This window comes from Dioszegia hungarica (genome assembly GCF_025882075.1).
Source record: "Dioszegia hungarica strain PDD-24b-2 chromosome Unknown MKK02contig_32, whole genome shotgun sequence".
Classification (NCBI taxonomy): Eukaryota; Fungi; Basidiomycota; class Tremellomycetes; order Tremellales; family Bulleribasidiaceae; genus Dioszegia; species Dioszegia hungarica.
In genome coordinates this window covers 111,949-139,022 of record NW_026515781.1, presented here as the reverse complement: position 1 = coordinate 139,022, position 27,074 = coordinate 111,949, and the positions used below count along the sequence as shown (strand labels likewise).

At 56.7% G+C, this 27,074-nt stretch overlaps 10 protein-coding genes across 10 annotated transcripts; 7 read left to right on the top strand and 3 right to left on the bottom strand.

Annotated features, from left to right (window-relative positions):
• Window positions 1-112: 112 nt before the first annotated feature.
• Window positions 113-1,249, top strand: MKK02DRAFT_21497 (putative cytoplasm protein; the record flags this gene model as incomplete). Its single annotated transcript, XM_053086424.1, has 1 exon — window positions 113-1,249. One exon carries the CDS (start codon window positions 113-115, stop codon window positions 1,247-1,249), a length of 1,137 nt encoding a protein of 378 aa, XP_052941526.1.
• An 879-nt stretch (window positions 1,250-2,128) lies between these two features.
• On the bottom strand, window positions 2,129-5,906 carry MKK02DRAFT_30752 (uncharacterized protein; the record flags this gene model as incomplete). The annotated part of the gene is made up of 10 exons (XM_053088128.1): window positions 2,129-2,389; window positions 2,410-3,057; window positions 3,109-3,216; window positions 3,283-3,684; window positions 3,723-4,573; window positions 4,631-4,830; window positions 4,929-5,300; window positions 5,345-5,429; window positions 5,476-5,815; window positions 5,838-5,906. 10 exons carry the CDS (start codon window positions 5,904-5,906, stop codon window positions 2,129-2,131), a joined length of 3,336 nt encoding a protein of 1,111 aa, XP_052941525.1.
• Window positions 5,907-6,477: 571 nt separating this feature from the next.
• On the top strand, window positions 6,478-8,766 carry MKK02DRAFT_41375 (major facilitator superfamily domain-containing protein; the record flags this gene model as incomplete). The annotated part of the gene is made up of 16 exons (XM_053091541.1): window positions 6,478-6,668; window positions 6,715-6,824; window positions 6,874-6,901; window positions 6,943-6,970; window positions 7,018-7,086; window positions 7,135-7,214; window positions 7,260-7,282; window positions 7,331-7,519; window positions 7,573-7,832; window positions 7,882-7,949; window positions 8,006-8,135; window positions 8,188-8,208; window positions 8,261-8,345; window positions 8,395-8,432; window positions 8,491-8,662; window positions 8,714-8,766. The coding sequence occupies 16 exons, from the start codon at window positions 6,478-6,480 to the stop codon at window positions 8,764-8,766; spliced, it is 1,545 nt and encodes a 514-aa protein (XP_052941524.1).
• Window positions 8,767-9,213: 447 nt separating this feature from the next.
• On the top strand, window positions 9,214-10,391 carry MKK02DRAFT_41374 (uncharacterized protein; the record flags this gene model as incomplete). The annotated part of the gene is made up of 2 exons (XM_053091540.1): window positions 9,214-9,498; window positions 9,585-10,391. 2 exons carry the CDS (start codon window positions 9,214-9,216, stop codon window positions 10,389-10,391), a joined length of 1,092 nt encoding a protein of 363 aa, XP_052941523.1.
• Window positions 10,392-11,051: 660 nt separating this feature from the next.
• On the top strand, window positions 11,052-12,163 carry MKK02DRAFT_41373 (uncharacterized protein; the record flags this gene model as incomplete). Its single annotated transcript, XM_053091539.1, has 2 exons — window positions 11,052-11,300; window positions 11,372-12,163. The coding sequence occupies 2 exons, from the start codon at window positions 11,052-11,054 to the stop codon at window positions 12,161-12,163; spliced, it is 1,041 nt and encodes a 346-aa protein (XP_052941522.1).
• A 940-nt stretch (window positions 12,164-13,103) lies between these two features.
• Window positions 13,104-15,456, top strand: MKK02DRAFT_30749 (uncharacterized protein; the record flags this gene model as incomplete). The annotated part of the gene is made up of 6 exons (XM_053088127.1): window positions 13,104-13,412; window positions 13,530-14,362; window positions 14,450-14,522; window positions 14,646-14,718; window positions 14,789-14,880; window positions 14,908-15,456. The coding sequence occupies 6 exons, from the start codon at window positions 13,104-13,106 to the stop codon at window positions 15,454-15,456; spliced, it is 1,929 nt and encodes a 642-aa protein (XP_052941521.1).
• An 827-nt stretch (window positions 15,457-16,283) lies between these two features.
• On the bottom strand, window positions 16,284-18,043 carry MKK02DRAFT_21293 (putative translation initiation factor; the record flags this gene model as incomplete). The annotated part of the gene is made up of 5 exons (XM_053086393.1): window positions 16,284-16,351; window positions 16,456-16,551; window positions 16,846-17,134; window positions 17,446-17,724; window positions 17,780-18,043. The coding sequence occupies 5 exons, from the start codon at window positions 18,041-18,043 to the stop codon at window positions 16,284-16,286; spliced, it is 996 nt and encodes a 331-aa protein (XP_052941520.1).
• A 383-nt stretch (window positions 18,044-18,426) lies between these two features.
• Window positions 18,427-19,967, top strand: MKK02DRAFT_35577 (putative ATP synthase gamma chain mitochondrial precursor; the record flags this gene model as incomplete). Its single annotated transcript, XM_053089207.1, has 4 exons — window positions 18,427-18,564; window positions 18,926-19,321; window positions 19,480-19,716; window positions 19,860-19,967. 4 exons carry the CDS (start codon window positions 18,427-18,429, stop codon window positions 19,965-19,967), a joined length of 879 nt encoding a protein of 292 aa, XP_052941519.1.
• Window positions 19,968-20,396: 429 nt separating this feature from the next.
• MKK02DRAFT_21071 (putative transcription factor) lies at window positions 20,397-22,935 on the bottom strand (the record flags this gene model as incomplete). Its single annotated transcript, XM_053086358.1, has 8 exons — window positions 20,397-20,810; window positions 21,011-21,297; window positions 21,418-21,582; window positions 21,745-21,869; window positions 21,998-22,084; window positions 22,150-22,200; window positions 22,270-22,793; window positions 22,840-22,935. The coding sequence occupies 8 exons, from the start codon at window positions 22,933-22,935 to the stop codon at window positions 20,397-20,399; spliced, it is 1,749 nt and encodes a 582-aa protein (XP_052941518.1).
• A 125-nt stretch (window positions 22,936-23,060) lies between these two features.
• On the top strand, window positions 23,061-26,949 carry MKK02DRAFT_30745 (uncharacterized protein; the record flags this gene model as incomplete). Its single annotated transcript, XM_053088126.1, has 10 exons — window positions 23,061-23,342; window positions 23,392-23,737; window positions 23,946-24,606; window positions 24,652-24,834; window positions 24,872-24,905; window positions 25,016-25,084; window positions 25,209-25,511; window positions 25,580-26,126; window positions 26,204-26,477; window positions 26,526-26,949. The coding sequence occupies 10 exons, from the start codon at window positions 23,061-23,063 to the stop codon at window positions 26,947-26,949; spliced, it is 3,123 nt and encodes a 1,040-aa protein (XP_052941517.1).
• Between the last annotated feature and the right edge of the window lie 125 nt (window positions 26,950-27,074).

The following is a 27,074-nucleotide window of genomic DNA, read 5'->3' as shown; positions in this document are numbered from 1 at the left end:
ATGTCGGAGTTGATAGCGACTCTGGCTGACTCGAAGCAGCCCAAACAGTCCTATCCCAGCCCCAGGTCCATCTCCCCTCGCTCCCGTCCACACTCCTCTTTTCATCGCTACTATGACCTACCGCTCCCGCGCCGGCGGTCCCCTCAAGACGCACAAGAAGCAGGGCATCAAAAACGGCGGCCGAGGAAAATTGCATCATCCCCCACCACCATCCGCGCAGGCCGATCCGTCCTCCTCGTCCTCTTCTGCCCACCCCGCCCTCTCTTCCCCTAGCGACGAAGCCATCCTCGCATCCCTCCGGACCGCGCTCTCTTCAACCCTCTCATCGCCCGACTTCCGGTCCACCATCCAGCGGATCAAGGCTTTGCTGTACGACTCCAAGTGGCTCGAGGTGTTTACGGACCCGGAGCTGCTCGAGGCGTATGCCGGGCGGTGGGTCCCGAGTCGGGCGTTGTGCTTTCGGGAGTTGATGGTGCATCTTCCGGAGGTCAGGGAGATGATGCTAGGGAAACAGAGGGAAGAGGCGGACAGCGATGACTCGGATGGAGAGGAAGAAGAAGAGGATCAGGACGAGGAGGAGGAGGAGGAACAAGGGGATTTGCGTGTCGTTTCCCTAGGCGGAGGAGCAGGATCGGAGCTAGCGGCAGTAGCCTCTCTTCTTGCCTATCGCAAGTCTTCGAAGGGCAAGGAGAAGGCGTGCGAGTGGGTAGGCGCGGATATAGGGAAATGGGGAGACGTACTAGCCAAGATCGGCACGGCGGCACAGGGAGACTTCGACCTTGACTCTCTTACGGTCAACTACGTCGAAGGAAACCTCCTATCTGCGGGTTCGCAACTCTTATCCCGCATCTTCTCGCCAACCTCCGCCACCTCCTCCACTTCCTCACCAGCTCCAACCCTCTACACCCTCCTCTTCACACTAACCGAACTCCTCTCCCAATCGCCCTCATCAACCATCTCCCTCCTCCGCTTCCTCACGTCCCAATCCCCACCCGGAACCCTCCTCCTCGTCGCCGACTCGGCATCCGACATTGCGTCCTTCTCGCTCGGGTCCGAGCGGAAATGGCCAACCATGACGGTGATTGACCTGGTCATGCTGCGGATGCTGGCGGGGACGGAGGGGCCAGCGTGGGAGCTGGTCAGGTCGGAAGATAGTAGATGGTATAGATTGGGAGAAGGGGTGGGGGCGGATTGGCCGGTCAAGCTGGAGAACACGAGGTATTGGTATAGGCTGTTCAGGAGGATATAGGAGGGGATGTACTGTTATTGTCTCCTGCATTTATAGTTTTGGACTAGACTATCATTGGCTTCTTGCTTGTTCAGATGTCTTGCGCGTCGGCAGCAGGTGAGGGGGCGCAGGCAAGGGTAGACATTGGGAAGTCGTTCCTGCTTACACGGTACTTGCCTCGTAATGATTGGTATCACTATCTCCCTCCCTCCCACCCAACATGTCTGAGAAATCTCCCCAGAAGGAGAAGGAGAGAAAGAAAACCCAAGAAACTCCATATACTACAAACACCCCTTTCCCGCAAATTCCCCTATACTCCCCTATCTATACTCCTCCTCCGCCTCTTCCCTTACGAAATGCAAAGCCTCACCATGGCGATACCGGCCCGGCGACGGTTCCCTCGTCGGCGTCAAATCAAAGATCGGCTTGGGCGGCTCCAAAGTTGACCCATCATCCCCTTTCGTTGGTGAAAAAAGCTCCTCCATCCCTTCAGATCCAGCCTGCGATCCCCGCTCTGACGAAAACCTCCTCCTTCCCTCCTCTTCTCCGCCCTCCCCATCTGACGCATATACATCGTCCGTGACCCTCGAGTACCGCCCCGTATCGTCATAATCCGTATCCGTCACCGTACTGATATCCGAGTCCCGGTAGGTATCCACGATATTATGGATGGTGTCCCTCCCTCGCCTCGGACTGGGGGCGTGCAGGTTCGGCCGATCTGAGCCCGAAGACCAGCTGTCCCGCTGCTGGCTGGACTGGTTGTTTTGATCGCCCTCGATATACTGGACCTGTTGAGCAGGGGAAGCAAGGGGTTTGCGCGTAAAGAGCGGCTTGGGGTCCTTGGCCGCCGGAAGAGGGGGTATCGCAGACTCGGCGTCGACGGAGGGCTCGAGGTGGATATCAGCGGCGAGAGGAACAAAGTTGGGTGCGCGGGGCGTATGGAGCTCGTCCTCCGTCTCGGCCGAGGCATCGGGGGAGTGATAAATCGCAGGAGGGAGGCGTTCGGGGGAGTATCGAGGGAAGGGGTGCGGGACTTGCGGTGTTGGGCGGTGGGGAGAGGCGAGGGCGATAGGGCTCCTGCAGGGGTGGGAGGTGGAGGTAGGCGAGCGGGAGTGGGTAATTGTCGATCCATCCTGCGTGCGCCATTTGAGACAAGTATGTCTAAGGAGTCAGCTGTGTACGTTCGCGACCAGACGACCAAGTCGTAGCTCACCCATCCACTTGTCCTCCTCTCGTCCTCCCGCAGATCCCCCATCAGGCGACCCCACCCCACTCGCCGACTGCAGCTCATAATCCACCGTCTCCGCCTCCACCGCATCCTCTCCCCCCCGTCCTCTCCCCACCTTCCCAGACTTGCTTCTTCCAAAGAGTGACTTCTTCCCTTCCCCCTCCTCCCTCCCTGTCCCACTCATCTCCCTCTTCCCCTCCTGCCTCAGCCCCGGTGCCGTGACCGGAACCGAAAGCGGCACCGGCATATCCACCGGCGCCTTCCCACCTTCCGGCCTACTCTTGACCACAAATCCCGCGTGCGCCTGCGACTGGCCCTTCCCTTTCGTAGGCGAGGCGGGCGACAAAGGCCCCCCAGTCTGCTTATGCCATATACTCGCCTCACTCCCTTTATTCCCACTGAGCGTGACCTTCTTGGTCCCCGACGGACTGAGGAGCATCCGATCAAACTCCCCTTGAGGCGCAACGAGGGCCGAAGCTGATAAAGATAGACCGCCCGCGCCCGCAGAGGCGGATTTGGGGAGGGAGGGGTTCTTCTTCTTTCGAGTGAAGAGGGAGAAGGCGCGCTTTTCGGAGGGGTTGGCGATGGCCAGTTGATAGTCCTTTTTTGTCAGCTTGGGACTCTACACGCATGTGTGAGGTCTGCAACTGACATAAGGGACTTTCTCTTCGAACAAGAAGTACAGGCTGGACGTTCGTGGATCTTGACCCTGGCCTGCATGGGTCTCAATTTCCGTCGATGGCTTCGCCTTATACTCGAGCTATTTCATCAGCCGGCATTCATCAAGCCACATGAACGAGTATATGTGACCCTGGAGACAACTCACGATAGCCCAGCTACTCTCCCTGAACGTCAACTCGGCCCTATCGACCCACCCCCCACCCAACCCCAAATCCGCCCAAAAGTCCAGGAAAGCCTCTTCAAGATAAACCCTCCCCTTCCCATCTCTCTTCTCCTCCCCTCCCGCGAGGTCCAACCACCCGCTCGCCTCCCCAAACTTGGCAGTCGTGTCATGATGAAACGGCACCGAATCCTTGTTGGACTTGTGAAGCCGTTTCGACAGATCCGTGCGTTCCTTAGGCCACGACTCGATCGACTGGGCGAGTGGGGGCGAGAAGGTAAGGTTTGTGGTGAGGGCGGGGTCGGTACGTGTGAAGCCGCCAGAGGAGGAGGCAAAGTCTGTCCAGTCCATCGTTTTTCGGCGTTCAATGACGGATTGGCGGGTCAGCTTGTTGCCGGAAGAAGAGAAGGAGGAAGGAAACTCACCATCTTGGCACTCTCGGTCAGGTCAAACCGCAACTTGTCCCCAAACTCATTCTGCCCCTCACTCCCAAACCCCCCTTCTTCAAACATACTCCACTCCTTTCCCGCTAGACTCCCATACCTCCCCTCCTCATCCGACCCTTGTCGCCCATGCCCACTGTCGGAGTCATACGCTCTCGCCCCCTTCCTCATCGCTCCCGCGCTACTCCCCATTTCCGCCAGACCATACTCCGTCACCTCCCCTATCGCCGCCGAAGCAGGAAGCGCCGGCGTCTCCTTGACGACCATCTTCCGTCTGTACCCTCCTGTAAATTTTGGCCTGGAATCCCCTCGCTTGCTCCGCAAGACGACCCGTTCCCATGCTGGCCATTCTCCCTGCCCTGCCCACGTCTCTGCGGTAGCGACAAGATCCTTCGAGTAGGCCCGCACAACCCTCGTCGCCCTCTCGCACCGGATCACCCTGGCCCCTTTCCGCGGTAAGCCCCTGACGAGCTCGGTATCGCTAACCACCATCCCCGGGTAGCCAGCTACCCATTCATTCAGCCTCAACGGGAGGTCATTGAGCCCCAGATCGGCCGACCGGGACGTACTGCGTATATACGCGAGAAGGATGTGTTCGGTTGCGGAGGCGGCGCGGACAAAGGCGGTGTGGCTGGCCAGAGCGGGAGAATGAACGGGAACGTCGAAGAGGAGTGGGGCGAAGAGGGAGGACAGGGCGTGTGGGGTCAGGCCGGATAGATGGGAGTGGGCGGCGAGGCGGGACAGGAGGTGGAACAGGGGTTGGAGGAGCGAGTAGGCGGAGGAAGGAAAGAGGGCGGAGAGGTAGGGAAAGGCGTCGGTTGGGTAGCTTGCGGCTAGGGTATCAGCTCATGATCAACGATAGTTGATAAACCAGGGTGCACGCAGCTCACCTCGTTCTCTCCCGCGCCATTCTTCGTATACTTCCCACTCGATGATACCCCTTGAGATCTCGCGCGTCCCTTCTTTCCGCCTAGCAATCCGGGATAGCGCCCAGCGCAGGAACCACGCCAATTCGTGCTCTTTGGCGTATTGTAGATCGTGCGAGAACGACTTGGATTGAGAGGATGACGCTTCTGGACGGTAGCTTGAGCTGAAGCAGTCAGCTTGAGCCCCAACACAGCGTCACATTGCCGCCATCCTCTCCCCTCAGCGTCTCACTCTCCTAGCCTCGCTCAGTGAACAACTCACGATAGCATATCCACATACGCCTGAACCAGCAACCTCGCCCGCGCCATATTCCCCTCCAACGCCCCGCTACTGAACAGCAAGATAGTCGCCACGCCCCTACCCTCCAGCTCCCTCGCCACATCCACCACTACCGCCTTGACATCATCCAGCCCCAGTACGACCTTCCCGCCCACTCCGCCGAGATAGCCATACTCCCTCTGTCCGGGTATGTCGGGGTCCGAGTAGTGCGTGCTATCGATGGAATTATCGGATGAGGTATGGGGTGGGAGATAAGTGGGGAGAAAGGTGTATTTGCCGGGCGGTGCGGGAGGTTGTGTGTGCGTTGAGGAGGAGGGGTGTGGGGACGATGGAGGGGATGCAAGGGTGAGATGACTGCGGATTAGTACAGGACAGAGTGGTGTGCTGACGAGACATACCGAGCACCGACTGCTCCCGAGGGCAGTGCGCCGAATTCCCTTACTTCCCCGCTTGATTCCTGGATATACTTTCCCGTATGACCACCTCCTAGCGTAGCGGCATGGACTACTCCCCTCGGCTCGCTAATGACCAGCCCGCCAGCCTTGACATTCCGTTTTGAGGTCGATCGGTGGAAGATGGAGGGCATCGTCAAGATGTGGAGATGGTTCGTGTTGAGTGATTTGCGGGATTGCTAGCGCTGGTTTGTCGAGATCCGTCAAGCAGCTAGAAGCACCTGTAGATGTGGCTAGATGTAGTTGGTAGACGATATCGGCTGATGGTAGAGTAGCAGCTGGCGTTCGAGAAGATGTTGTCAAGCTAAGTTGATGAGGCCCGAGCGTGGTCGTTGGATTGGCGCCGCGAAAGGGATGCGATCTGTGTGGAAAGGACGCCTCGTCGTCGACAGGCTGTCTTCCGCGTGGTCGGTCTTCCTGAGATATGAGTAGCACTGACAGATGGGTAAGCTGTATGAGATGCATTCCTCCTACTACTCGCTGCCGCCTCCTCTTGCTTGGTGAACATTGTGTGCTTTGGGTGTGACAAGGTTGACTAGCCGAAGGATGAAACGTCAGGGGAAAACAAGGGGAAGCTCGACCATGCAGGAACGAGGGGAAAACATGAAACACGCGGCCATCACCGGGTGGCGAATGATATGAAAGTGGCACTTGCAGAGGTGCCACATATGTGCATCGTGCCTGGTGTGCCAAGTCCGCCAAGGGGTCTCCGCGCCGGGTCCGGAGACTTTTCCGGGGTAGCTCCGCCGCGGTATAGATGAAATGGGTATCATACACCCGACCTGGGCACAGCGAACAACCCTTCTCCCCTCCACTTGACACAGCTGACATGCTTGCATACTTGCTGATACGCCGCATGCGGTCCGCTACGGGCCGCTCCCAAGACTGACTTGGCATGCCCGGACCGTGGGCGCGGATATCCACCGCTGCGCCGGACCGCTCTGACCAGCTGATCTGCGATGCTATGCTTATTCTCCTTCAGCAGATCACTCGAACCAAATCTCATAAGATGGCCAGGCGCGGTCCGCACTCCCCTTGACCCTCCTCACAATACTCTTACCCCTCATCGACATTCCACCATGTCCACCAACATCGACAACAAAGCCGACATTGCCCATCTGGAGCGGGGCGATTCTGGTAATCTCGAATACAACAAGACCGAGCATGCCCAGGTTCAGGTGGAGGACGCGGTGGCGGCTGAATTTGTTGATCCTACGGTCACCATCTCGCCTGAGGAGAATCTACGGTTGAGGAAGATCATCTACAAGAAGTGAGTGATATGGTATTTGTACCTGAGAGGCGCTGATACAGTTTAGGCTGCTGCCCATCATGTGTATTGCCTACGTGACCCAGAGTCTGGACAAGGGAACGCTGGGGACGTCCTCCATCATGGGCTGGATACAGGATGTCAATGCGCAAGGTCAAGGTACGTCTTCCGACCGGCTCCAAATCATGAGCGGTGCTAATTCTGGCAGACTATGCTTTGACCTCCACCATGCTCTGGTATGTCCGCCTAACTGTCACAAGACTCGGCTGACGCTTAGGATCGGTATCATCGTCGGGGAGCCCCTGGTACGTCGAGCAGTCATGATAAGCCGAATCTCCACTGACAGATACAGGTCAACCAGTGTATCCGGAAGTACCCCGTAGCCAAGGTCCTCGGTGGCTCCATGGTCGTCTGGTCTCTCGTGAGTCACTTGAACAAGCGTAGCATATCTGGCGCTGATGACAAATAGCTCGTCGTCGGTCTGGCATTCGCGCTCAGTATCCCTCCCGTGCTCGCCATCCGCTTCCTCCTTGGGTTCTTCGAATCCAGGTGTGTACAGATTTCAGCTTTTCCCGGTCTGCCGCTTACAACCAGTTTCTCCCCTTGTCTTATGGCCAGTAAGTCCGACCTGCATGTGAGGATACGATGATTGGCTGACCCCTTAGTCACCGTCCAATGGTTCACCGTAGACGAGCAAACCTACATCACCACCATCTGGACCGCCATGTTCGCCGTCGCCGGCGTGACGGCCAATCTCCTCGGCTACGGCTTTTACCACGTACTCGGCGCCAACCCCCTGCGCGGCTGGCAGATCATGACCGTCGTGATCGCCATCATCTCTCTTGCAGCTTCGGGTGAGTCTTCTTGTACTTGCTCCCCACTCGAACCAAAGCTGATAGACGCTCAGCCATCTGCCTTTGGGGCATTCCGGACACTGTCGCTCAAGCTCGATTCGCCTCGCCTTCCGACAAGATCCTCTTTGTCGAGCGCGTCCGAGCCAACGACCAAGGCATCAAGCAAAAGGTATTCAAGAAGGATCAGGCACGCGAGTCTTGGACCGACCCCCTCACATGGTCACTTTGCATCATGATCTTCCTCCAGACCCTCGTTGTCGGCGGTTTCAACACCTTCAACTCTATTCTCATCAACGGTGCCTTCGGCTTTGACGTGAGTGGCTGACACTTTTGAATCGAGTACACTGCTGATCGTGCTTTAGGTCAAGACGTCTCTTCTCGTCTCGATCCCACTCTCCATCTTCCAGGTCTGCCTCTACTTCCTGGCTGCGTCAGTCTTGCTCTACCTCACCGTCCCTTCTGACAAGCACCCAGCTGACTGTCCAGATTCCTGGGGAACAGGTACAAGAACACCATCTACGTCATGATTGGCTACACATGCACCAACATCATCGGTACCGTCGTCCTCTTGACCGTCGCGCCTACCGAAAGCACCCGCATAGGCCTACTCATCGCTGTAAGTCTGGCTGCACCTGCTCGCACATTATTTGACTCCAGCTGACCGCTAGTTCTACGTCATGCAATGCTTCGTAAGTGTGCAGCTCCAGCTCGCGGACCCTTACAAGCGCTGATTGTCTATAGCAATCCTGCCACCCCTCGATGTACGTCATGCTGTCTCGGAACGTCGCTGGGCAGACCAAGAAATCCATCGTCTACGCTGCCTTCTGTGAGTCCCGCTCAAATCTAGTCTTGGGACATCGGCTAATCATCTCCAGTCGTCGCTTGGGCAGTCGGTAATGCCATCGGACCACAAGTGAGCCATACCACAGCCCCCTTCTGATTCCTCGCCGGGGCACACTCTGACTCTCTAGATCTTCCAAGCCGCCTGGAAACCGCGATACTACAACTCCCTCTACATTCACCTCGGAATCTACGGGCTCTTCATCGCCAACCTCGTCTGGATGCGTGTCATGCTTACCCGGCGAAACGCTAAGCGCGAGAAGGATCTCTTGGACCAGGGTCTCGAGAACAATCACTCCAAGGGTAGGTCCCCCTTGTGGCCGGAGCGGATAGGTCCAAGCTTACTTCATTTAGCTTTCGACGATATGACGGACCTTCAGAACCAGGACTTTAGGTACTCTGTCTGAGCGGTTCGAAGGGGTATGGCTTAGGGCGGGTGAAATGGTAATTGGGTGTTAGGTGACTTGAGCTTTTGGGGTCTGGGCGTATTGTATGACGTACTGGGGGTCTGGGCGTATTGTATGACGTACTGTCGATCTGATTATAAGGGCAGGGAGGGGGAGGGGAGGTGCTGAGTTTGCGCCCAGTGCTTGATGATGTATGCAAAGACTGTTTCAAAGTGGCGGACGAGACAGTACTCGAGGAGGTCCAAAAGGTGCCACATTGGTCATCGTTGCCCAAACGGGTGATCGCATGTGTGGCACTACCTGCCTGAAAGGATTGGCTCTCTGACAGGAACCCAGCGATCGTAATGTGCTTCTCACTCCTAAGGGAGGGCTCATCGCTTTGTACCTTATCCTGGTTACCTGTCTGTTACTCCACTCAATCATACTTGCCATATTTCACCTACTCTCATGTCAGACTTCAACCCCCTCACAAGCCCCGTGCTCATCGCCCGAAATTTGCTGTCTCCTGGAAGTCTCGCCACTCCCGAAGATCTCAATGATGTCGAGGATCAGTTGCCCGTCGGGCTCTTCAACCTGCCAAATGAGCTTCTGATTCCTGTATTTCACGAACTCGGTACTCATCTGACTCACAGGGAGATCCGGAGTGCGCTCGAAGCGGGCATGCCCACGGACGATGGGGATGGCGATAGACCATGGACTGCCTCACAGCGATCGTTCGCTGATTCTCGTCTCGTAGGTCATTCACTCCAGGCCGGATAGCTTTGAAACACGCTAGCGTAACATTCCGGTCTGTATAGATCTATGTCTGATCAGTGCAGTGGTTTGGCAACACGTTCAGGGACACAAAGGCCCAGCCGGTGTTCTTCCCCTTCACCGCCACCCTCCTTTCCCGCATCATGAGCGTACCGCCGGAAAACCTGTTGCAACACTTGATCACGGACCCCCACGCCGCAAGCAGCAGCCTGAAGAACAGCGAGTACAACAGCCGCTCCATCGCTTTGACTGACGATTACCGCGCCGATCCTGCTCTGCGAAGACTCATCACGGCTCTCCTCGACCTGAAGACTGGGGACTCCCAAGTCCTGCCGAATCTCCAGAAGGTTTTCATTTTCGGCTCCAAGGCGTCCAACCAGCAGTACACGGAAGCGAGGACTTCACCTCACCGGCTTCGACTGACCGGTCCCATTGACTGGACCAGCCTCACCGGAGACCCTCTGGAGTTCCACTACATTCCGCCCGTAGATTGCAGCGTAGCGTGGCTGGACGACCTTCCGACTGAGAAACTGACCATTCACACCCGTAGCGCCCATCTCCCCAAATTCCAGAATGGGTACCCTTTTCCTGCCGGCAAAAGCATCGTGCATTGCTACCCCCCTGAACCGGATACTAGTGTGCGCGGCCGAGATCTCGAAGATTACCTACGAGACATGAACAGCTTCGGACAAGGCATGGTCACGGACAAGGACAGTGTCAAGGGATCAAGCTTTGTGCTTCATTTGCCGAGAAGCGCGAGAGCCGATGCAGTCTTCTGGAAGGAGCTGGAGAGCAAGATGGATACGACGAGGAAAAGGTTCAAGCGCAAGGGCTTCAACTTCGAGGTCTGGGACGTTGACGGTGGCCATTAGACGGTGTCAGTCAGTACGAGGAATAAGTGTGTATAGGAAGATGCCTTGTGACCCTTGAGTACCCGCCTGGAATGGAGTCGGATGCCATTGTTCGATCACGTACCACCGACCAGTGCCACGAGCTTCTATCTAGGCTGAGCTGGTGGCTATCCACGTGGCTTTCCTTTCAGCTTCGCCAAAGACAAGCACCTCGGACTGTTTCAAGCTATGACTGAGCTCACTTCGGGGCAGAATTCGCTCCGCAATAGCCCAACCCCACTAATGTTTGCTTCAGCTGCGACTTATGGGCCTTGTCGGCGCCTGCGCCCGGAAGAGAGACTCCAGCCCGAAACGGCTCCAGATCCTTGCCGCTTGGCTGACTACACGCTCAGTAGCGTGCGCTTTCTAAGTCGCTGAAAGTGCCATACTCAGCTATCATCGAAGCGTCTAGTGCGAGGATACTTCAGGCTGCGCATGAAAGGACGGTCACATGTGCTCTCAATGGCGTGATGTGAGCCTGCGTCCTGGTGCCCTAATACTCCCCTCATCCTCCTCTTATTCGATCTGAAAAGCTAGGCGGTCTTAGCTTACAGCCGCCTTATTTCTTCGCTATACACAACTGATAATCATTTCCAGCCACCCAAGTCACAACTGCACAAAGACACCAGTCACACGCGGAACATGTCTGACCCCGAACGCTACACGCCACCCGATCCATCAGTGGCGACACTCCTCACCGATGCTGTTCCTACCGCCACCCAGGAGGGCACGTGTTTCGAGAACCTTCCTGCCGAGGTGAGGAGTCGTGTTTTTCGAGCGCTTCCCGGCATCGAGACCAACGTCGACTTTAACACGCTACTGAGCAGTCCCGACGGGCCAAGCGTCAAGACGTGGTCCATATCGCGCAGAAAGTTTTCCCTATCGAACAAGGTAAGTCGGCGACTGTCGATGACTTGTGCTTTGTAATAGTGCCTCATCCTCCGGCGACGCTCACCATATAGGCTCTGTACAAGTTCCATACGGATTTCGATCCAAACCCAGACTGCTTCACACTCGACAACATGACGATGCGACGCATCCTGCGCCTCAGTGATGATGCGGACATTGCTGCCAGTTTTGCCACCCGCAGAGACGCGTGCAAGAAACGACTCTTGGCCAGCGCCGAGAACGACAAGCCCATCTTGCTGATCCGGGACTATCGTGCTGATCCCGCACTTCAAGAACTCATCAAGTTTGTTCTCTCCCTGAAGGCCGAAGACTCGAGCGTCTGCTCAAACTGGCAAGCGGTCGCTATCTCACCCTCTGAGACGAGAATCGAGCCAGACTCCATCCGCATGCTCACACCCATTGGGCCGACTCCGCAGCGCGTTGACTGGTCGCATCTTCGTGGCCTAAAACTTCACTACAAGCCCCGTCCGAACGAGACCGTCTATCTCGACGGCCTGCCGACCAGCTCGGAATTCACGGTACACACCGATGGGGTGCCTCGCTTTGACACCAGGGGTGCTACACTGCCAGACGGCAAGACTCACGTGATTTGGGATCTATCTGCCCCGGACACGGACTCGCCAGGCTTTGATGTGAACGCCTACTTTGACGCCTTCAAGGTACTTGGTCACGGTCTCATCACCACCCGCCACACTGCTAGTGGGAAGTTTGAGGTCCTCATGCCGAGCGACGTGCTGGGTCATACGGGATTCGTGTCCGAGCTCAAGAAGCAGACGAGAATTATGACGAAGAGATTCAAAGACAAAGGTTTGGTGTTCAGTGTCGTATATATCGACGGGAGCTAGCTCTTGGGCCGGACGCCTGCAGCCGCCCTGTGAACTCTCAGGTAGACGTATGCATCTTACTATGTAATATCCATGACGGACTGGTCGAGCAGGTGTGATGCCTGTTGACGAGACTCAAGCCTGGGGCTGGCATGTTAGGAATACGACGTCTCAGCGGGAGCGATCCCGGCAGCGAGGCTACTCGGAACCGAGCTCGGTACCGCGTAGGAACTCCTACACGGGACAGAGTAGGCGCACCTACAGTATAGAGAATGCGACGCCTGAGTGGCGAGATCCCATGCCGTACTGCAGGGGCTGTATGGCAGGTCAATGTGGCGGACCAAGTGTGGCAGTGCAAATGGACCATGGAGGCTATGTAGGAACTGTAGGAAGTCCTACATAGGAGTTGCTACATAGGAAGTCCTACAATAGGGATTGTAGGAACTCGTAGGAACTCGTAGGGACTCGTGTAGGAACTCGTAGGAACTTGTAGGAACTCGTAGGAACTCGTAGGGACTTGTAGGGACTCGTAGGAACTCGTAGGAACTTCTGTAGGAAGTTCAAGACTGGGATATATAAGGAGGTCATATCGAGTCAGATGCATCCCCAGTCTGCTCTTGAAAACTTAACATGGCAGTGCCCAAAATCAAAGGTGCTGGTGCGGGACGTATGCCTTCTGGTAGATCGTTGGGGGCGCCCTGAGAGGTGCAGACTGCTACACATTTGCCCACATTGTGCCCAGGGACAAGGAGTCTTTCTCCTTTAAAATCCTCAGTACAGGCGCAGACTGTCAAAGGATGGCTTAAATTGCCCACTCGCAGCACGGGCAGGTATCATGTGGACGAGCAGGGGACGCACATGTCTGAATCGTACATATTATTCCTCTCTGGCGCAAGCCTCGAACATCACCTTCTGCCGCCTTCCGAGCCTGCATCTTCGGCAATCAATCCTCGGCGCCACTATGAGCACTCTTGCGCCCTTCCCCGCGATGGACGATCCCATGACTGACGTGACTGATCCAACTTTCGCCACCCGACTCGCCGGAGAAAGATACATGGATCTCGCAGGGACATCGCTCGATGATCTACCCGTTGAGCTAGTGACACAAGTTTTCAACTGGATTTCCCCCGTCGGGTCTCCAGCGTATTTTGAGCGACTGCTTCGATCGGAAAATGAACTGTCGTCGTGGGCTGAGTCTGAGGAGAAGGATCCGCGCAACAAGCCGACTTTGTGGTCTGTATCGCAGCGAAGCTTGATTTGCACCAGCAAAGTGAGTTTTTGATCGGTCTTGCCTAGCCCAATCGATGTATCATTCGGTGGGTGTGTTGTCGGTACCGTTGTTGCACATGGCAAGATATACTCTACGCTCGACAGCTGACCCCGACAGAGATACAGAAACATTTCAAAGGACTACCCTCCCGTTGCGCGCTCGTTCTCGCTCAACGAGGCCAGCGTGCGTCGGATTCTTGGGGTGAAGAGTGATGTCGACCTGGTCGCCTACATGACTGACGACGATACGCGGAACACCGCCATTGAGGCAATCAAGTCCAACAAGCTCGACGCCGAGTCAGTCAATGACATGACTATCATACTGGTCCCCGAGTATCGAGATCGCCCGGCCCTGAGGGATCTCATTACCGCTTTCTTCACGCTGAGCCACCACGACTCTTCCCTCCTCTCAAAAGTGGCGCATGTCGGGATCTTATGGTCCGATCACAAAGTACAGCGGAACAGAAACAATCGAGCTCGATCAGCACGCCCGGGCGATCTGGGCAGTGTGGACTGGAAGAGCCTCACCGGCGATCGAGTGCAATTCCACCACTACCCTCATCCGGACCATACGGCATGGCTGGACGATCTACCATCCTGGCCTAAGCTCTCGGTATACTCGGAAAAGCCACCTCGGTACGAGAACGGAAGTGAACTCTCCGGTGTGATCAATACGCACTGGTACGTCCCACCGCTACCGACAGCTGCGACCGACTGGCAGGTCCGGTTGTTCCTCGAAGACATATCCAGATATGCCGTGGGCTTCAAGAATACCGGACCCGTGCCTGCCCGGGGAAATTTTATCGCCCACGTGACGGACAAGTCGAGATTGAAGAGACATCGTGGTTTGTCCAACGGCCTGAAGGAGAGCTTCAATGTGACGGGGAACCGACTCAAGAAGAAGGGGTTGGGATTCCGCTTAGGATTTGACTACAGGGGAGAAGGTTGTGAGTAGCTGGCATGTAGAGGTCGGCGGAGACCTGATGCTGTGAGAACGGTATGAACCCAGTCGCAATGGTAGAGTCAATCTATGATCAGTATGATCGATGCGATCAGACGACTCTTTACGCAGCGGAACCACACCGGGACAGGCTCTTCACAAAGCGATCAGGTGAAGAACATGCTGGAACGCTCCGATCTCTATTTCCCGTTTGGGAGTACTGAAAGGATTGCTAGTCAAGAGAGAACGGGCGCGTGATACGATTCTCGGAGGCTTGACTCTCTCACTTGAAAGCTACTAGGAATCAACGGAGAGTCCATTGATCGAAATGAGTGGCGGGGAAAGGGCCCACAACGTCCGGAACAGAGTCAGCAGTGAGACCGAAGGATCGAGTGGCCAGGCGTGGCTCGCGTAAAATTGCGCAAGCTATAAGGCAGCGTTCCTAGATGGGTCTGAGCTCGGGCTTTATGCGGATGTCCATGTCCGGCTCCAAAAAACAGCCTCATCGAACATGCTGGAAGCTCTCGCTGTCTCTACCTTCAAGTGCTGATGATAGTCCAAGATCGATCCCGAAAGGATCGTCAAGGAGAAAGCAATCTTATGTCTCCTTCGCTCCCAACGAGAGCCTGAGCATTTTGTACTTCATCCTCCTCGCATTCCACCCGAGCTTACCGACGAAGCGTACGCTCCATCTGACTCGCATCCCGCCCTGTGTCTCTCGACCATCATATACTCATACTTTGACATGTCCGTCACTCATTCCTCTGATTCTCCCGTCAGCGACGCCGACGGGGATGCGCCATTCAGCCCCAATCCCGATACCAGTGGTGTCGCCACCCAAAGTGATGGTACGGCAGGCCATCTCTTTCGTCTACCTGAAGAGCTCAGAGACCAAATCTTCGACGAGCTTGGACCTCAATCTGCCGATGAGTTCCAGGCCATGCTCCGGAGGGGTTTCCCAAGGAATGACAATCAAGCGGCCTGGACGGAGTCGCAGTGGAACCTCGCCCTGTCTAACAAGGCAAGTCGAGCGGAGGACAGAAAGGGCCTGAGGGAGCGGTCATGCGCACAGATTATCGCAACAGCGCAGACAACACGCGCTTGACGTTACACTTGTCTTCAAGCATGGTCCAGGACCGAAACTTCATGCGGGGCATGTACGAGACGATGGCGCTCATGGCCAAGAAGTTCAAAGATCAAGGCATTCGGGGTGCGGTCAAATGGTGAGGCGGGGGAGCAGGGGATGCGGGGTATTTACTGCTCTGGCTAGAAACGAGTCGAGAACCTCCTTGCTGTACTTCCAATTGTGTATAATGAACACAGAAATCTTTACTGCCGCCTTGCGACCATCTGCCTGACGCTACCCTGCCACATCTTATCCGCAGCCGCTCACCCTGATGTGCGTTAGCCAGCTGTAGACTGCTCCATGAAGCGTGAGCAAGGAGGTTCGCGGAAAGGGGAAAATAACGAGGTGGCGAGTATCAGTACTCTGTACAGGCCGTGGGATGGGGAATTCCACCGAGCTGCCACCTCGATACTCGTGGCCATGCTTGATATGATACAAGAAGACCCAACTGGTATACCCTGACTGCCCCCCATCGGCCCCACTTGTCCTTGTCTCCATCGAGGAAGATCAAGCCGCCTTGTTCAGTTTCCCGATCTGGGCTTGATTACCTGCCTTGAAGAGGGGTATCAGCCATGGCGGTAGACTCCATCACTCCATCGTCGGTCAGAGCGGGCCGGCCACGGTCATGAGGCTTTAGTATCAAGGCGCTGGGTAAGTAGTAAGATCAGTGCGAGTTGAGGAATGACATCCAGCCAATCACTTCACTCGATACTCGTAGCTATGCATGATATGATACAAAAATACCCGCAAACCGGTATACTCTGACATCCCCACCCGAGCCTTGTCTCCGCTGGCGTCGAGGGCGATCAAGCAGCCTTGATACGTTTCCCAATCTGGGCTTGATAACCAGCCTTGATGGCGGACACCGAGCGTCCTGGAGGATCAGCCATGTCTACAATCTCCGTGTCCACATCCACCTCGACCAGGGTAGTCGGCAAGCAGGTAGATCGGAAGGCAAGTAATAAAAGCCAAACTCACTAGACCCGCATGATTCGCACGTGACGAAATCCAGTCGGTTCTCTTTGCTGAGGAGTGTATCGGGCGATTTACAGATCTTGCAGGTGACGTATTCGACTATGGGGTTAGCGATGGCTCCGCGAGGGTGGGTATGATCAAGATGAGAGGGATCTGGAAGAAGGGCGAGGAGCGATAGCTTAGTCTGGGAAGGGAGGGATAAAATAGGATTGAGCTCCCGCCTTGGGTATTCTCCCAGCTAAACATTCCGTCCCATCTCCTAGTCCACCTCGTCTCGCCTCACTTCCATCCATCTGGACAATCTCGGGCCTTCATCCCCAACATCATCTCCACGCCCCTCCCATTCCCATGCCCTCCAAGCTCAACACAACCCAAACCTAGACGGGGACTCACCAATATACTTCCTCAACACACTCTCAATCTGTTTCTGCGTATATCTCCCCTTCATAATCAACCTCCCATTCCCATCCACACTCCCCTGCGTCCCCAGTTCCGAATACAAGAACTGAATCATGTGCTCCGGGTGCCGGTGCATCCTACGGCAAATATCCGACAGGTTGGAGAACATGGTCTTTTTCGTGCCCTCGCGCGCGACTTGCGGGGGCACGATGGTGTATCGGCGCTTCTCGCCGGCGAGCTCGGGGTTGTGTTGGTGCAGGAGGAAAAAGAAGCGGCGGAGGAGCTGCGGGTCAGCGGGGGACAGCTAGGGAGCGGGATGAGGAGATATGACCAGTAGAGAGAGATTGACGGATTGAGGGCGTAGAAGGATATTGATGATGTAGGGAATATGTGGGAACAGTGGGATTATGATGATGTAGGGTAAATCCGAAAGCTCATCCCGTCTCCCCACCTAAAGCCCACTCCCTCTCGCCATACTCCCTCCCCCTCCTCTCTTTCTCACTACCGACCCGGCCCAACCCTAGCCCGACCCTACCCCAACCCCGCCGAACCACCCATCCAACCTTTACTACCACCCATCCAACCTTTACTCACCTCGGGATACGTCGCCTCCCTCCCTTCCTTGACCCACGCCCCCACCCCATCCTCCCCCTCCCCATCCTCCTCATCCCCATCCACTCCACCGTCCTCCTCCGCCCCATCTCCCTCCCCACCCGCACCCGCTTGTGCGTCATCATCCCCCTGCCCCTGCCCCTGCCCCTGCTGCTCATCCTCCATCTCCCCGAGCTCCTTGGCAAAGTCCGACGCTGTCTTCTTGGACGACTTCTTCTTCTTCTCCAGACCGTCTACGCCTGCGGGCGTGACTTCTGACCCCTGATTGATCAGCTACACATTCCTCCCCTCTCCGGAAAAGGGGAACATAACATACCAGATCAGCCGGGATCTCCTTCTTGGGCTTCTTCTTCTTCTTCTTCATATCCGCAAACAGATCCTCGCCGTCCGCTGGGGCAGACACCCCCGCCTCCTCTGCGGCCGGAGCAGCAGCAGGGGCCGCCTCTGGCTCCTCATCATTCCCAAACGCATTCTGTCCGGCTGGACGCGATACCTCCCCCGTAGGCGTAGGCGCTGCTCCCGCTGTCGTCTCTGCGTCCGCCGGGTCTACAGCTGCGACCTTCTTCTTCTTCTTCTTCATGCCTGCGAAAAGGTCGACTTCGGGGTCCGCCACTGGGGAGTTAGCTGGGTCTCTGGCCGGAGCTCCGAAAGAATCAGCTGACATACTTTCGATAGCTCTTTCTTCTTGGATATTGGGTGTGCTGTGCTACAGTTGGTGCAGCTGGAGTAGCTGTATAGCTTTATAAGTAGTAAGTATAGGGTGTAGGTAGTCTATAGTCGAGTCGAACAAAGGTCGCTGAGGGTGGAGGCGGGTCATCTATCCAGTCCCCCCCTTTTAGCTGAAGCGGGCTTTCCCGGCTTTCCCCGAGTGTGGCACTTGGCTCACTCTGCCCTTCCCTGGTCCGAGATTACCCCTATCTACTTGCAGCTAGACTCTACACCCTATACCCTAAACGTACCACGATGCTCTCACGCACTATCCGACCCGCCGCAGCCCTTCTTGCTCGTCCCGCTGTCCAACAGCAGACGATGGGGATGGCGACGCTGAAAGAAATCGAGCAGAGGTTGAAGAGTGTGAGGAATATCGAGAAGATTACCAAGGTGAGTTGGGGTCAGAGGTTAAAGGTCAAAGGCGGAGAAGGAGCATGGGGGATGATGGAGAGTGAATGGGAAAAAAGGAGGAGGAGTAGGAGTAAGAGGCGAAGGTGGAGTGGGGTGTAGAGAAGAATCTGGGCGAGAGGAGAGCCGAGTCGGAGTTGGGCTTTGGAGAAAAGAAGCTTGGTTAGGGCCCATGGTGCATGGGAAGGAGCGGAGTGGTCCTATGGGAAAAGACATACCCAGCCATACCTAAATCATACCATACCATATCATACCCTACCCTACCCATCTTACCCATCTCCTCCCTTCCCCCCTCACCTCTCCCCTACCCTTCCCTCCCCTGCCAACCACCGCTAACCCCCAGTCCATGAAAGTCGTCGCCTCCACCAAGCTCACCCGCGCCGAGCGCGCCATGCGCGAAGCCAAGAAATACGGAGCGGCCAACAACGAAATCTTCACCAACTCCAAGGGGGATTCTTCTTCCGAGGGTACCCCCAAGATCCTTTACCTCGCCATGACATCCGACGGCGGTCTCTGCGGCGGTATCCACTCGGGCATCACCCGCATGGTCAAGCGCGAGCAGGCCAAGCAGGCTGGTGATCTCGCCGTCGTGGGCGATAAGCCCCGCGCGCAGCTGTCACGGGCCATGCCAGAGACGTTCAAGGTGACGTTTGGGGGCGTCGGGAAGGACGTGCCGACGTTTGCAGAGGCGAGCGTTATTGCCGATGGGATTATGAAGAACGGGGGGGACTTTGACGAGGTGGGTTTTTTGTTTTTTAGGTTAGAGAGAGAGAGTTGCGCGCAGGAAAAGGAGATTCTCGCTATCGCTCGGGGGAGAGATTCTCGCTCCGCTCGGGGGAGAGATGCTCTGCTCGGCCCAGCTCACTCGCTTTGCGCTCGTGAGTTGACCTCTCGCAGATCCGCCTCGTCTACAACAAATACGTCTCTGCGATCGCTTACGAACCCGCCGTCAACACAGTCATCACCGCCGCTGCGCTCCGCCAGGCGGCCGGGTTCCAGGCGTACGAGATGGAGGAGGATTCCAGCAATGATCTCGCCGAGTTTGCCCTCGCGAATGCGATCTACACGGCTTTGGTCGAGGGGCATGCGGCCGAGATTTCGGCCAGGCGGACGGCTATGGAGAATGCGTCCAACGTGAGTTGACTTTCACTTATACTTGCTGCGGTTCCCTACGGTCTACGGTGGATTGTCGCTGCGATGTCGACGAGGGTGGCTATATGCGTTTGGGTATCGCTCTTGTTTCTGCGATTTAACGCTGGGACTTGGCTGACCTGCAGAACGCACTCGACATGATTGGCTCCCTCCAGCTCCAGTACAACAGAGGTCGTCAAGCCGTCATTACCACCGAGCTTATCGATATTATTACCGGTGCCTCGGCGTTGTAAGCGGCGCGGCGGGCGTTGCGGGCGATGGCGTTGCGGGCGCATGGGGACTGGCGGCTAGGAGCAGGGGTGTGGCGGAGAAATACCATAGAGGATGCGGTGGAGGTGGTGAAAAGAGGGATGATGGATGGTGAGATGGGAAGGGGAGGAGCAGATGCGGGGAGTTGAGGCGTCGGGGCGTTAGGGAAAGGGCGGGGGGGACCCGAGAAAATGATATAGGACGGCACATAGCTGTTTCTGTATGCAGGACTTGACTGGACTTGGGGCGCGAGCGGGAGTATGTCCGGTTTGATACTAACTGTGCCGCTGACCAGCCTGCGCAGAGCAGTATCCTTGCGTCATGATAGCTCGGCTCGGATTGACAAAGCGCAATACATAGTACATTCTCTACAGATACTGACCCGCCCCCTCTCTCTCTCTTACCTCCATAACTCACTCTTCTCCACCCTCCCCTTCCCCCTCCCCCTCCTTCTCCTTATCCGCAAACCTCAATAACGCCTCTCTCGGATCCTCAAACCTCACCTCATTCGGATACAGACTATGCACCAACCCCTGCATCGCACTCGCGCCCAACCGTCCGCCTTTGCCCACCCCTTGCACAGGCTCCATCGGCTTCATCCGCTTGGCGCGCTTATCGCGCTGATGGAGCGACTCGCCGTACTTTTGGTCGGCGAATTGCGGGAGCGCGTCCGGGTTGAAGATGACGGGTTGGATATCGGCGGATGAGTAGCCCGGGTCCCGGGGACCGGATTTGGGGAGTTTGGATAGAGGGAGAAGGGCGCCGTGCGTTGAGGAATGGGGAGAGTAGAGGATGTGCAGGGCGCCTTTGGAGGTGGTGGCGAAGAGCTGAGAATTAGCTTTGCGTCGTTTTTTTGCATTGCTTGCTTGCGACTCTATCCGTGCTTTTTCACTTCTGACGTTGACCTCGTCCAACTTCCCCATCCCCGTCCCCAATTCCTCCATCCGACCGGACAGATCTTGATCCCGACCTTGACCTTGACCTCGCAGTCTTCCGCTCATCCTCACCAAACCCGACAGAAACTCACCTGGTTTATCCTCGAATGCCACAAAATCCTAACCACCGCCCCATCCCCAATAACAACCCTCCTCTCCTCCGCCAACGTCTCCCCATTCAAAAACACCACCGACCCTTTTCCACCTATACCTGTGCCTGACCCAGCGCCAGATCCAACTTCAGCCTTCGCCTTGGGCGGCGGAACACCCGTAAGGATCGACCGTTCGTCCGGCGAGAAGATCAGGTTGGTTTCGGAATATCGATTTTCGAGGCCTGTGGCGACTGCTAGGGGTTTACGCATGGATCGGATGTCCCATACTGCGAGTCAGCTGGGCCACTTTGCATTATTCAGTATTTCGTGCTCCCCAGGATCCCGGAAACTGTCCGATCTGGCGCGATCCACACAAATCAAGCCGAGGCGCTTGATGAAAGACTCACACTTGACAGTATCGTCCCCTCCCCTCGTAGCCAGCCTCCGCCCATCTCGCGCAAACACAACCCCGCTCGTCCGGCTGCCTTTTTCATGCGCCGTCTCGCAGCTCTTATCTGGCCGAGCGAGGTTGGAGTTGGTTGACCAGATATGAAGGGTTCCGTCCGTGCATGCTGAGATGTCAGCCTGCATCCAGAATCTTGAGCCACCCCTTTCGCCGCGGCTCGCCCTTCCTAAGATTTCTTACCCCTTTCTCTCATGGTATATCGAACAGCGCCAAGACACGGGTCCCACCCGAGATGACTTTTGAACCCGAAAGTGAGCGCAGAACTCACCACCAGCAATCAGCTTCCCGTCGTGACTCCACGCGCAAGTCGAGACCATGGTCCGCGCCCCGCGCTCTTTTGACTTGACGACGATGACTTGTTTTTGCTTGGATCGGTCATTGACGTCCCATATTCTGAGGGTCAGCTGTGGTCGTTATAGCCCGATCCCGGTTCCCCGTTGCCCCATTAGTCCTGATAGCCACCGAGCCAAGGCAGACACCGGTGAAGAGGTAGCAGACTGGAAGCCCAAAAGTTAGCTCACCTCAGTGTGGAATCATTCGAGCAGGTGAGGAAGCGATTCTCGTCTGTTGGGTGGAATCGACCGGCGTTGATCTCAGCTGTATGTCCTCTGAACCATCAGCTGCTGTCTCTACCAGAGAAGTAGGGAGACCCAGCTGAAAAAGCAAGACATACTTGGTATTCTTCATATCCCGCAAATAGACATCTCCTTTCTGAAACTCCAGCCTTCAGGATCAGCCAACTATCCACCTCCAAAACCGAGCACCAACCCCTCCGGAGCCCTAATCAACTCACACAGTCTCCTCCGTCCCATCCCTATCAAACACCTTGGGCCAAAACGTCCCACTAACAACCAGCACTCTCTTCCCATCACTACTCCAGTCCAAATCACGCACCAGATAATTCCCATTCGGCTCCCAGCTCTTGAACGGCTTGAGGCGCGCATCCATACCCCCAAAGTCCCACAATTTGGCATCGTAGTCGTACCCGCCGGTAGCGATACGCGAGCCGGAGGGGTCGACCGAGAGGGCCGAGACGGTTTTGGTATGGTCTTTGAGGACGATCTCGTGGGTAATGGGGGTCCGGTCTGGTTCTTCCTCTTCGTCCTCATCCTCTTCCTCGTCGTCTTCTCCGTCCGAGGCTTTAGTAGCGTCTCCGGCTTTCCGCTTGCCTGCGATGGACGCCGGGGGCATAGGTCCGATATCCTCCTCGTCCTCATCTTGAGCTTGGGGGACAGAGGGTCCAGGCGACCGAGGCCTGGACGGTCCAGCTTCCGCCTCCTTCTCGACCTTGACTTCTTCTTTTGGCACAGCCGGAGCCTAGATGTTAGCTATGACTTCGCAAAGGCCCAAAGACAGGACCCACCTCGGCTCGCTTGGTAGTTTCGACTTTGGCCGCCATGTTGACCGGGGCGGCCTTGGACTTTTTGCCGAAGCTCATGGGGAGGCCAAATGCGTCCATCTTGAGCCTGGATGACGTCGAATAGGATATAGATATAGGGGGAGGGTGATGTATAGTCGAGAGAACTATAGGGGGTGGTGACCTTGGGCCTTTTGGCGGTGGAGATGGTTGCTTCCGACGGAATAATGGTTGGTGAAGGTGGAGGTTTCGCCTCTGCCCTCTTACAGCTTTGCCTTGGCTTTGCCCATACCATCACTATCCACAACAGCGACATGACCGACTTGCGGACAGCAGCGCAGCGGGTCTACGAGATCCCCGAGCTGAAGGAATGTATTCTTGGGTGGTCAGAGAGACGGGATGCGGCGGTGATGATGAGGGTGGATAAGGCGGGGATGGCGGACGTCGCGAGGATGCTGTACCATTCGATGCGACAGGATGATGTCCAGCACAGAGTGGAAAGAAATAATGTACGCTCAAGCTGGTGCTGTGAATCCACACAAGTAAGCTGACCTCCAGGCCCGGCAAGAGATGTATTGCAACTCGATCCTTTACATCGACGCCCAACGAGACTGCTACGGTGACCCCGAGGACAACGCTCTGCAGCTCACGCCGGAGATGGTTCCTGAACGGCTGCGAGACTTTGAGGGTACAGCAAAGGAGGAGGCTAACGCGCTGGAGGATATTTGTGCACAGCCACGACGCCGAAATCCACAACTCCGTCCTCACTCCATTGCGGGCCAAATGTCCCAATCTCCGTGCGGTATACTTTGGGTATCGCTCGGACCTCAGAAGCGAGACGAGCGACCAACGGATCGTCCATTTGTCGCAGACGGACCGTCCGGGCGATCCGGCCTACTCGGCGGTGTGTGGCGAAGGGGGCGATGAGATATGGTGGTGCCATGGGCATAACCTGGGCATCCTAAATGGTCCACCCACTCCCTCTCGAGCTCGGAACCCTTCGTATTCGTATAAACCTCTATACCCCCCATTCGACCTCCCCTGCGTCCTAGACACCGTCCGACCGTTCTATGACGTCTGGCTCGATACGCCGCAAGGACATGACCACTCAGTCCCGCTCCCACCCGCCCTCGTACGGCAATGGCATGATGCCCTCCTTTCCGCCGCCTACTTCGCTCGCCTGCACGAGTCCATCCGCTTCGATCAGCTACCCATATCGCTGCGTCTCATCGGAGACCTATGCGAGCGTCAAAAAACGGTCAAGAGCCCCTTCCGGATCTGCGAGATCGAGGCGCCCAGGATTGATCCTTGGGATCTTTCCGAACTCCGACCATTCGCTGCCATCATGGGGTCGTCTCTGACATTCCTTACTCTCGGTCACTCCGGCGTACCGAGATGGGGGCCTTACTCGGACGAACGGGTCAAGGTATCCTTTTCGGATCTACCGGAACTGATCTCCATCATACGGTCGAGTCTCAGGAGCCTGCGCTCCTTGGACATTGCTATGAAGGGGATCGAGACGGCCGAGGCGGATTGCAAGCACATGCTGCATGATCGGTGTCTCGAGCCTGGCGAAACGCTCGAGATGCTCTCCCTCCGCACCGCCGATGAGAGTCACGGGAACGTCTACAATATCATCCGGGTGCTCTCGCAGATCTGCGATGAAGAGGCCCACATCCTGATCGGACTGTCGAACGCAGGCGTCGGGGGCGCGGATGACCTAGGAGACTGGGGACGTGTAGCGCAGAGAGGCCTTTTGTATGAGTTGAGGAAGTGAGTCTCCCGCATCATTCAAGCTGTCCGAGCTCATACTTGCAGGCAACCGTACGAGCCGCGCAAATACCTCAGTACGGTGGACTTTGTCTCGCTGGGTTTGGAACGCCCCTCAGAGCTCAGGGCCTTCGTGATATACGACACAGAGGGCCGTCCGCGCCTGATGGCTAAGGAAGAACAAGAAGTTGTCCGGGCGGCGATCGCGGCGGCGGCGCGACCAGGGGAATCGTACGCGACTGCGATTAATCTCATGGATGACTAGGAGCGGGGTAGCAGGTGCCGCCGGCGGAGGGGGCAGTGTGAGGTCAGGCAGGGGACGAGGGGAGGAGATCAGACGGTGCGGAGGGGGATATGTCGGAATTGGGAGATGGGCTGCCTGAGGTCTTCAGCATCATCTGTAGATAATCAGTATCGTTCCCCAATGGCAGATCTGCTAGGTTCGATGCAGCACTTCTCTTTGGCCGCAGCACCAGGTCACGTGAGCGTGGCTGAGGAATGTGGAGCTGGACACTCGAGGCATTTCTGGCGGGTGACTTCTGCGTCTCTTTTGCTCTATACATCGTACACATGACCAAGGACCCAATCAAACTATTACGATGCAGTCCAGGACGGGCCGGACCCATCACCGCTATTCGTTCCTCACCTTGCCACAAGCGAAGCGCCGCCCCCTCTCCCCCATCGATCTCACGCATTCATCGCCCCCTCAACCCGTGATGGCAATTCCATCGCCAGGCAGGCGGGTGTATGGAATCGCGGAGATCAGGGAGGAGATTATAGCGTTGATGGGGAAGAAGGAGCTGGCGGCGATGATGCGGGTGGAACGGAGTGGTATGGCGGACGTCGCAAAGGTGCTGTACCGGACGATGAGGCAGGATGACGTGCAATTCAGGATTGAGCGCTCGAACGTGCGTGTCATCGCTGCTAGCTCTGTCTCAGCTGATGGACGAGGTACGAGAGCTAAGCTGAATACCAGGATCGTCAACGCATGTATATCGGCTACATCCTCCATAACGACGCTCGCATACACGAGGAGGAGGAAGACCCCGCGCTCAAGCTCACGCCCGAAATGGAGGTGGCGCGATTGCTCCACGTACGCGCCCCGCACGACAGTGTGGAACTCTGGGCTCTTCTCCAAGACTACGACTGGCGTCTATACGATCTCATCGTACCTCACCTACGCGCCAAATGTCGGAACCTACGGACCATACAGTTCGGCGACACCTATCTCGGAGGCGATCTCCCGGCCAGCTGGCTCGTGCGCCTTGCTCCTCGGAAGCCGGACGGGGACGAGGGGTCGGACACGGATGATACTGCACCTTGCAAACGTGCTGGAGACGAGGCGTTGGAGACGGACGGGGAGGATGGCAAAGTGGCGGTGGTCACGGACGGCGGAAGCGGAGACGAGGCGTTGGTCATGGACGGCGAGGATGGAGACGAGGCGCGGGCCATGGACGGCGAGGATGGAGACGAGGCGCTGGTCACGGACGGCGATGATGGAGAAGAGGTGTCGGACACGGAGAGTGAGGGCAGGGACCAGGAGTCGGATGCGGCGGACGAGGGGGAAGACGAGATACTCTACACGCGGTGGACCAAGCAGCACTCCTGGGGATCGTTCGGGACACCTTGCCGAATCTCCGGGACCTCTGCATAGACATGCGCGCCGGGAAAGAAGCGGAATTGGTCACCGGACCGCTACTCGCCGGCGACACCCTCGACAAGCGGGGATCGCTGGACCGGCTGGTCATCTCCTTTCCGTCGCACCGCGAATCCCTCTGGAATACCATCAGATACGTTTCGCAATTCTGCTCGAGGGATACAGATCTAAGCTGGGCGCCAGAGGAGCAGGTGTCGTATCTGGAGTATCTAAGAGAGTGAGGCATTCAGGCTTGATATCGTTTGTACAAAAGCTGACTCTGCAGAGCTCCTGTCCAACGCCGGATTCACCTCGCAACTGCGTCATTTGCTCAACTCGGCCTAACGCAACCTCGCGATGTTCGCTCGCTGCAATACCAGGTGAACGGCCAGCCGGTACGCGGAATCGAGGGAAAGGCGCGAACATGGGCCGGGGCGATAGAGGCGGATGCGCGAAGGGCGACGCTGCAGGGGATACCGCAGATACAGCAGGCGGTATCGGACTATACGGGGGCTGCGCTCAAGTTGGCGGCTGCAAGGGCGAGTGTAAGCGATGGGGAACTGCTTGAGGAGGCGCAGAAGTTACTGGACTCGGCGAGGAAGGTGCAGTCCGCTGTGAAACAGCTGGAGGCGGCCAATGAGGGCAGGGTCAAGGAGATTGAGCGGTATGTCGAGGGGTTGAGGGCCGCGGTGGAGGGCACGGAAGGGTGATGGACGAGCGCGGTGCGGGGTCGAGCTCGATGCGGCGGACGGATCTTCTCCAAGAAACGTTGCAGTGTTCTGATGTATATAAGGGGGGTATATCGGCGTTCAGTCAGCTATGAGGTCAAGGCTGT